At 39.3% G+C, this 8,125-nt stretch overlaps 2 protein-coding genes across 2 annotated transcripts; both read right to left on the reverse strand.

The window, feature by feature from the left end:
* Nucleotides 1-262: 262 nt before the first annotated feature.
* On the reverse strand, nt 263-4,130 carry LOC147293817 (Transducin/WD40 repeat-like superfamily protein). The gene is made up of 3 exons (XM_086233477.1): nt 2,315-4,130; nt 1,300-1,913; nt 263-938 (listed from the first exon to the last, which is right to left on the reverse strand). The coding sequence occupies exons 1-3, from the start codon at nt 4,091-4,093 to the stop codon at nt 407-409; spliced, it is 2,925 nt and encodes a 974-aa protein (XP_086089603.1). The 5' UTR covers nt 4,094-4,130; the 3' UTR covers nt 263-406.
* A 2,742-nt stretch (nt 4,131-6,872) lies between these two features.
* Nucleotides 6,873-8,125, reverse strand: LOC147293818 (uncharacterized). Its single transcript, XM_086231133.1, has 3 exons — nt 7,645-8,125; nt 7,088-7,285; nt 6,873-7,012 (listed from the first exon to the last, which is right to left on the reverse strand). Exons 1-3 carry the CDS (start codon nt 8,123-8,125, stop codon nt 6,873-6,875), a joined length of 819 nt encoding a protein of 272 aa, XP_086087259.1.

Here is an 8,125-nt window from a genome sequence, read left to right on the forward strand (position 1 = left end):
TCAACGGACAACTATGTATAAAGTCTATGTTAGATTGGTTACATCACGTAACGATGTAACAATTACACCTAATAAGTTTTCCTATGGACCAATTGACAAGGCCTAATGGTGTAAAATTTTCCTAACCAAGATAAAGCGACATTGTATTGTGTGGATGCTTTTTTTTTTATAGCCTATAGGGCTTTGTTTTTGAATGAAAATTAAAAAAATCTGAAAGAAATACCAAACAGCAAAAACCTAATGCCATCAAAATAAATAAACATTGCAGAATCTTAGCAAACATATTATACATAACACAGTACATTACAGCAGCATCTTAGCAAAAGAAAAACATAACACATTATAGCAGCATATTCTTATGCTGATTATCCTCTTTCCTAGATAAAAGTATGCTAAGAACTTTCACCTATAATAAGTGCCTGCATAGCGCTGGGCGATCTCTTGATATAAGAAGAGCACGAGAATCCAAGCAATCGAAAGATGGTGAATACAAATCATCTGGGCCGATGACTTCTCTAGGCTTCTGAGTGTTCCCATATTCATTAGTCAATGACGGCATTCCATCCTCCTTCAAGGCATCAAATACATACAACCCCAATCCACAAACACCCATGACAAGGTTTGAGTTCCCCCAAACCTGTGTAATAGCTCTGTAATGGCTGTGAGCATTTGATTCTGGCAAAGCATAAGTGCTGAATAGCCTTTGTTTTCGCACTGAGAATTGCTGCACCTGTGCAGAGGACTGTTTTTTCAATCCTGGCCTTGCATTAGTGCAGCCAAGGAAGATAGAATCTCCGCGAGAGAAAACTGACTGCACATGGACACCAAGTTTAGGTATCTTAAGGCCTATACCAGACGGATGGCGAAAGTCTAGAATGTTAATAGAATCCGGGGTACAAAACACTCCATCATTCCCTTCTGCTTCTGAAGAACTCACTCTGCAATCCAAATGACCAATGTAAATGTTAATAAATATTCTTTGCAAATGTTTCAAATATGATAGTAAGCAGATTCACACTTCAATTTGTATATACTCATGCTAGCACTAATTTCTTACTTGATATAGTATCAATTAAATAAGCAAGAGAAGAAAATGATAACCAGATAGAAAAAATTGACCACAGATAGAAAATTAGTAAAGCAGTGAGATATTCAAGCTGATGATGGAGGCCAAATCCATGAGAAAAACAAACTTAAGAGAAAATTCACCAACAATGCTAGCAAAACAAGTAACATGCATGAACCAGCATATGCAGAAAAGGAACAAGTAAAAGCCCAGAAAAAGGGTTGACAACCCACCTTTGTCGAACACCACCACCTAGTTCAGCATCAGTGTTATTCACATGAAGAGCGGAGATTTTTCTACCAGAAGAAGAAACAGATAGTAAAGCCTGAGGATTGAGAGAGTTCACATCCCATAGGGAAATTGTTTCAGCTTCAGCTACAACAACTTTTCCTCTGTTTCTCCACTGCAGGGGGCTTGAGTTATCCATTGCTAACACAGGCTTTGATACATCCCATTTCATAACTTGCTCACCATCACGGATGTCATAAATTCTGACAACTCTCTGACAGGTGGCAGTTGAGACAATAAGAGGTCCGCAAGGTCTATACCACCATTGTCGAGTTTCTGGATCCAGAAGATTAGACAAAGCATTTCTTCCGTATGAGATGTTGTTGGGCAAGGGGCCAAGTACTGTTCTTGAAGGGGCTAAACCACCATCAATATGGCAAGCATGCACATCTTTGGCATAGAAATCCCATGAGCAAAATCCCGAATCCATTGTATTTCCAGCAGATGCAGCCACAACATACCTTCCTGAGCAACCATCTGCACTAGGAGCACGGATTACCCAACAATCTCTCCACATATTAGGTGAAACTCCTGCAGGAGGCTTGTACAAAGTCTTTTCCTGAAGAGACAATGAATCATCAATCGACAAATCAAATTTCAGAGGCAGCACTTACAATCTTATGTCCCTCAATTATTCATCTGTGCATGCTACAATATACACATGTATGTCTTTTAGCTTGCTTTGTTCCATGTATATTTGAGCTGGGATAATAGAAAGAGAATCAAAAGATATTTTCAATAAAAGAAACACCAGATCAATAATTCAAACTAAATTCAAACCTACTCAAAACATTAGTAAATGAATTCAAATAACAAATTATACTGAATATGCACACAATATGAAATTTCTTTAATTTCTCAGTCTGCAGTAAGGGGATGAGAAGGGGGAAATTTTACTACTGACTATAACAAATAACTACACAATGAAGCTCCAAGAATAAAGAGGGGAAAGTTAAATACCTCGCAGTTTACAATATCATAGAAGGTGCATGAACCATCATCATGAGCAAGAAGAACTGACTCTCCCTCAGATACAAACCACCCTCCAGTTGAGGTTTTTCGCCCTATTTCGTTCAGCTGGTAAATGCAAGAATCCTCAGTTTCCTCATCAATGAACATTCCCTCTCTATTCTCCTGATCATCAAACTCATCAAGTGTTTCATCGGTCGTGAGAATGAGCTCAACATTGTGATTTCCAGTGACCATTTTTGAAGATTTTTCAACTCCTGCTGTGGTGACACCATCCACTTCTTGAACATCACAGTATTCCAAATCCTCATGTCCATCCCTTGTTGTAACTCTAGTTTGCTCTGTATTCAAGGAAGCCAAGAACTCTACTGCAATTGGGTTCTCGTCTATAGGGCTTGATAACTTCTCATCCACCTTTGATTCACAACTGGTTTCAACAACTTGGGACTCATGACTTTGAGAGCTTTCTGATGTTGCTTTCAACACTGTGCGATTTCTAAGCAACTTATGATGAGGAAAGAGTCGAGCTTCCAAGTCCTCACTATTCAACCCTTTCACCGGACACTTAGCATTACTCACCTCCTCAATCTGACCCTTCTCAACCATTTTGACATCCCCATCATGCTCAGCACTTTTCAACGACCCCATCTTACCACTTGAATCATTGGCAACATGTCCCACGGCCTTCTCAATCCCCGAAATCTTTTCCTGAATATCAGAGAGTATCACCTTCGATGCATCCGGATTATTCATATCCAAAATCTCCTTTGTCCTCTTAATATCCGAGGCAATCCTCTTAACCTTCCCTTCCAAGAAAGCAAGCTTCTCATGAAGCTTGCTTGGATATTTGATACCAACAACACGGCCACTACTATCTTCTTCACTCAACCCCTTCTCTTTCAAACCCTCCGAAACCTTCCCATTACTCAAAGATTTTTCACGAGACTCCTTCAATCCCAAAACAACACCATTCCCAATCTTCACAGCTTTATCATCAACCCTGACCGCACTTCGGTCCTTTGCACCAACATTTAAGCTACTTTTGTCACTCTTCCAACTCTCTGCAGCCCTATTACCATCAACCCCATCTGGGTTTTTCAAATCCGAGCTCAAATTAACTTTACCATCACTAACCCCATTCAAATTCTTTTCACTTTCCACTGCTTTCACTTCCAATTCTCCACAAATTCCAATCTTTTTCTCCGAATTCGCAGCAATTTTACCATCTTCTTTACAATCCCTGAAAACCCTAATCCCATTCACACCCACATCATTCACTTTCACATCCAAACCCCTAAACCCTTTTCTCTGTTTCCCACTCTCAGACCCCCTAACCCTACTCAACCCCTTCCCTGCGCTCGACACCACCCGATCCCTCTCGGCCACTGGACCTAAACCCCTTTCGGTCCGATCCACAGAAACCCTCCGATCCTTACGCATATCCGAAAATACCCTCACGAACTCAGAAGGGCTAGAGCTCCTACCTCTCGGCGCAGACGACATGGACCACCGGGCACGCGTGTCGCCGCTATTGGTCGCCGACGACACGGACGCCTTGTCGACACGTGGAACCGGCCGGATCGTGGACTTCTGGGCCGAGGCCCGGAAAGCGGGCCCAGGAGGATTCTCTTTTCCGACGCTGGAGGACCTTTTGTCGGAGATGGGTACTGGGGTAAGGGATTTGGACGGCTTGATAGTGGCAGCCGGTTTGGCTCCGGCGCCAGCGCCAGCGCCACGGTCTTTGAGCCGGCGAGCCGATGAAGCCGACATGGGTATTTTAGGAATAAATAAATCGATAATAGATTAATCAAAGATGTGAGGTTTAGAAGATGGGTTCTGGAAGAGAAAGAGTGAATGAACGGAGGTCGGAGGCCTTCTGAGTTTTAACTTTTGGTTAACAAATGTCGTTTGGGCGGGAAATGAATCTAATTTTGAGTTTTGAAATTTTTTTATTTTTTTGGAAGGTTCGCCTTTGTTTGGTTGTTGGTACTTGGAAGTGTGTGGATGAGGCCCTGTGGGCTCTGGCACTTTATGGGCCTTATCGCTGGGCGATTTATATGTGGCCCTTACATGCACATCCACCTTTGCTCAATCCACCCATTAATACTCACTTGAGTGACTTCAAATGAAAAAAAGTGAAAGAGAATACATTTAAGTGATTAAATTTAACACAATTGTGAATCAATAATTTCTCACTCTTTTTTTTTTTGTGCTATGAAAGTAAATCAAACTTTAAATGTATTGTTCCTCATTTTATATTGTTGAGTGTATTGAGAACAAGGAATAAAATTTTGGGTTTCAAGGAAATTTCGAAGATTTTTAAATTTCGACAAAAATTCAACGGAAACGACAGAAATTATTATCAAAATACGGAAATTTTGAATGAAACTTTACCATATGTTTATTTAACATATTATCAACTATATTGATAAAAAAAACATTGAAGAAACTAAATTATATGGTAGGTTTCATGTGATATGTGATGAATACAATGCGCGCTAGAGGCAAATACTGTTAAAAAAATGCTTCATTAATTAATAATTATTTCAATAACACCTCAATTTTATTTATACTACAATATTGCCACATGAATTACAAAAGCAATCAATACCACATAGAGTTTCTAAGAGGTTCAAAATTTTCGTTGTCTTCAGTATCATCATGTCCAGAGTAGGTGTAATGCAAAAAATAATCACCTCAATATACATCTCCAGCATAATTTTGCATGTAATGCCAACATGCCAACCATATGGATCAGGAACCTATTGTGGTTGAATTTGCCCATAAGCATACTCATTTGAAGAGTTTGCCTCTTGTTGTGCCAATGAGTTATTATCAGACTCAACCAAGTAATGCAGATGTAGTGGTAAGAATATTGGAGGGTACGTTTTGCCCATAATTGTAATTGTCACTTCCTACTCCCATAGAGCCAAAAGTGGTGGATAATGAATCATCTTTTTCTTGTGTCAGACTCTTATGACCTCTTTGTCTACGACTATAGCCTTTTCCTATGGTACCAATTTCTGGTCCGGCACGCCTACTCCCATGATCTTCATCTTGTGTTGCATGTCTGTAGTTTGCTTCGACAGAAAATGGGCTTATATAATCTTGAGAATGTTCAGTGCAATCTTCTTCTCCACTACTACCACTACCTCTACCTCCACTGTTGGTAGGAGTGCCTGATCGAGAAGGATTAGTGGGAATTGGCTTGTTACGATGTGTCGACATTGGTTGCATAAGTTCATCAAAACTTTTTGTAGGGCTCACCTCCTCATTTAGAATTCTGTCCACATTGATACCTTTCTAACGTGCTTGAGCTGCAATATCAGGATTTGGATTGTTAGTATCATCATCTAAATGGAGGGCCTAATCCACTGATAAAGTTGGTTTCCCTCCGCATCATCATCCTGTATAGTAGCATCATATATATCCAGCGGATCATATTCATCGACGCGATCCTCCTCTGCTTTCTTGTCTCAAAGTGCAAGTCTCATGTTATAGTAGCAATACACCATCTTTTCTAACCTACTATATGAGAGCCTGTATCGTTGTTTGGTGTGTATGAGTGCAAAAGTGCTCCAGTTTATTTCACAAGCTGATGATGATGTCGTTTGTGATAAAACTTTGATGACTAACTTTCTCACAGTAGGCGCATCACTCCCATACATGACCCACCATTCACTTGAAATGAAAAATTTGTTTGTGCAAGTGTAACTATAAAAATAAATAATTAAGTTCATCTAACTTATACAAGTACAATGTATACTCACTATGAGACATTCGTGATCTAGCGGCCTTTGCAACTCGCACTCCGAACATTTTCCGCGCATCTTTAAAATATGTTAACTAGATACAAATACAATACAAATTATACAGTATCAATCAAATATATAATTTAAGACAATCAAATTCTATAAAGTATTAATATTTCTCGTAAGGATTCTTATGGGTTTTATGTAAAATTATTTTTACCTCATTTTCAAATTGGCCAACTTCTAGTGAATAGGGATCCAATTTGGAGAATACGTTGTGCACAGCCTGAATAAGTTCACCATCATCTCCAACGCCAGATCTATATTAATAGCGATGATTCAAATAATAGGCTGCAATCATGCATCAACTAAATATAGAAATACATAATTAATAATTTAGTACATCAACTGAAAGCTAAATCAATTAAAAAAATGCAGAACCAAAATAACAAATAAATTATTGGGTTATCTGATGCATACAAATCGTGTTGTCACGTTTTAAACCATCGATCGTTGATGATTTTTATCACAATGACACGCATCAACTCATAAATTGATCTCATTGTAAGATACATTTCTATGTTGACAGTACGTAAAACTACGTAGAGAGGTTCAAACAAACCGTACATCTTATGCACCTGTTGCCAAAAAAAGTGATCAAGAACTATAATTTCAACCATTATGCATGCATCTGAATGCCAGAAATTGCTACGACCCCAATCATCATTGGTGAATAATTGCTTCAGCCTCATCATCTTACAATACAAACTATCTAATGCAATATAATTTGTAGCAAATCAGGTGGCACCAGGATGAACAATATCTCCCTTCGTAATCTCTCGCATCTTTGCCAACAACCAGTTATGGTTGTAAATATAATTCGTGATCATTCTGGATTTTTTAATCACATTAGCAACCTGCTCTTTCTTCCCCATCCCTTTAAACATTAGATAAATGCAATGTGCTACACATGACGTCTAGTACACATTGTATTTGTTCATTAACTTCTTACATGCTTTGACAAATGTGGAACCATTATCAGTCACAACTTGAACAACATTCTCCTCTCCAACCTCCGTGATTACATCATTCAGTAGCCCATAAATATATTTATGATCCTTTATGCAATATGAAGAATTAACGGACTTAAGGAATACCGATTTCTCTTTTGAGTAGGCCATGAAGTTTATGATAGATAATTTGGTTGGACCTGTCCAACCATCGCACATGATTATGCAATCATAAGTTGCTCAATCGATCTTCAATTTGTTTACATGCTCTTGCATTTCTTGAAACTCCTGGTCCAAAAATCTGGTGCGTATCTAATGGGTGTTGGAGGTTCCACTCTTACTCATGCCTGTTGATATCCTATCACCAAATTTTTGAAATGATGAGATGCTGCTTTTGAAGGAGAAACATTGTCATATATGAAGAACTTGTTGATCAAGTGTTGCATTCCATCTTTGATTGACCCTCCAGAAAAGAGATTTTTAACATTCTTTTGGCGTGCTTGAGCTGCCTTGTACAAACTTGGTGCTACTGGAGGTGTTGGTTATGATTCTCTCATACTTGATCTTCTTCGCATCTGTGCACCACTACTGGACCCAGAACCTTGTCCCCTATTTGGGACTTTATATAAGTGTTCTCTCTCCCATTCTGGTGCTCTAGAGGCTCGAAGTGCAGCTCGAAATTCTCTTCGCTCTTGAGGCCCCATATCATCATTATGATCCTCATCATCATCACTAAGCTCAATCTGACCTTGTCCTCGAAGCTCTTCCCCGAGCTCTTCCAACCATTGTATTTTTTTGCTCTTTTGGTGTTGTTTATGTTGCATCCTTGCAATGATAAATTGTTTCACTTCTGGTGGGACATTATTGCATCCTTGCACATTGTTTCTAGGATCCAAACCACTAAGGTGGTATTTCAGTTGTGTCACTCCAGCACTCTTCATTACAAGGCCACAATATTTGCATATTGAACCTTGTTTGCTACCCGATAGTGGATCGGCATGATCCCAAGCTGGATCACGTAATCTCCCTTCACTGGCCAT

Source organism: Dryas octopetala, chromosome 2, assembly GCF_963921425.1.
Source record: "Dryas octopetala chromosome 2, drDryOcto1.1, whole genome shotgun sequence".
Taxonomy (NCBI): domain Eukaryota; kingdom Viridiplantae; phylum Streptophyta; class Magnoliopsida; order Rosales; family Rosaceae; genus Dryas; species Dryas octopetala.

Excerpts from the sequence above, each read along its gene's own strand:
- LOC147293817 (XM_086233477.1), bottom strand. The coding sequence starts at position 4,093 with ATGTCGGCTTCATCGGCTCGCCGGCTCAAAGACCGTGGCGCTGGCGCT. Across the intron at positions 1,914-2,314 it reads ATGATATTGTAAACTGCGAG|GAAAAGACTTTGTACAAGCC; the intron begins GTATTTAACTTT and ends TTGTCTCTTCAG. Across the intron at positions 939-1,299 it reads GGTGGTGGTGTTCGACAAAG|AGTGAGTTCTTCAGAAGCAG; the intron begins GTGGGTTGTCAA and ends TTTGGATTGCAG.
- LOC147293818 (XM_086231133.1), bottom strand. The coding sequence starts at position 8,125 with ATGGCCAGTGAAGGGAGATTACGTGATCCAGCTTGGGATCATGCCGAT. Across the intron at positions 7,286-7,644 it reads ACAGATGCGAAGAAGATCAA|GTCCAACCAAATTATCTATC; the intron begins GTATGAGAGAAT and ends ATGGTTGGACAG. Across the intron at positions 7,013-7,087 it reads TTCCACATTTGTCAAAGCAT|GGATGGGGAAGAAAGAGCAG; the intron begins GTAAGAAGTTAA and ends TAATGTTTAAAG.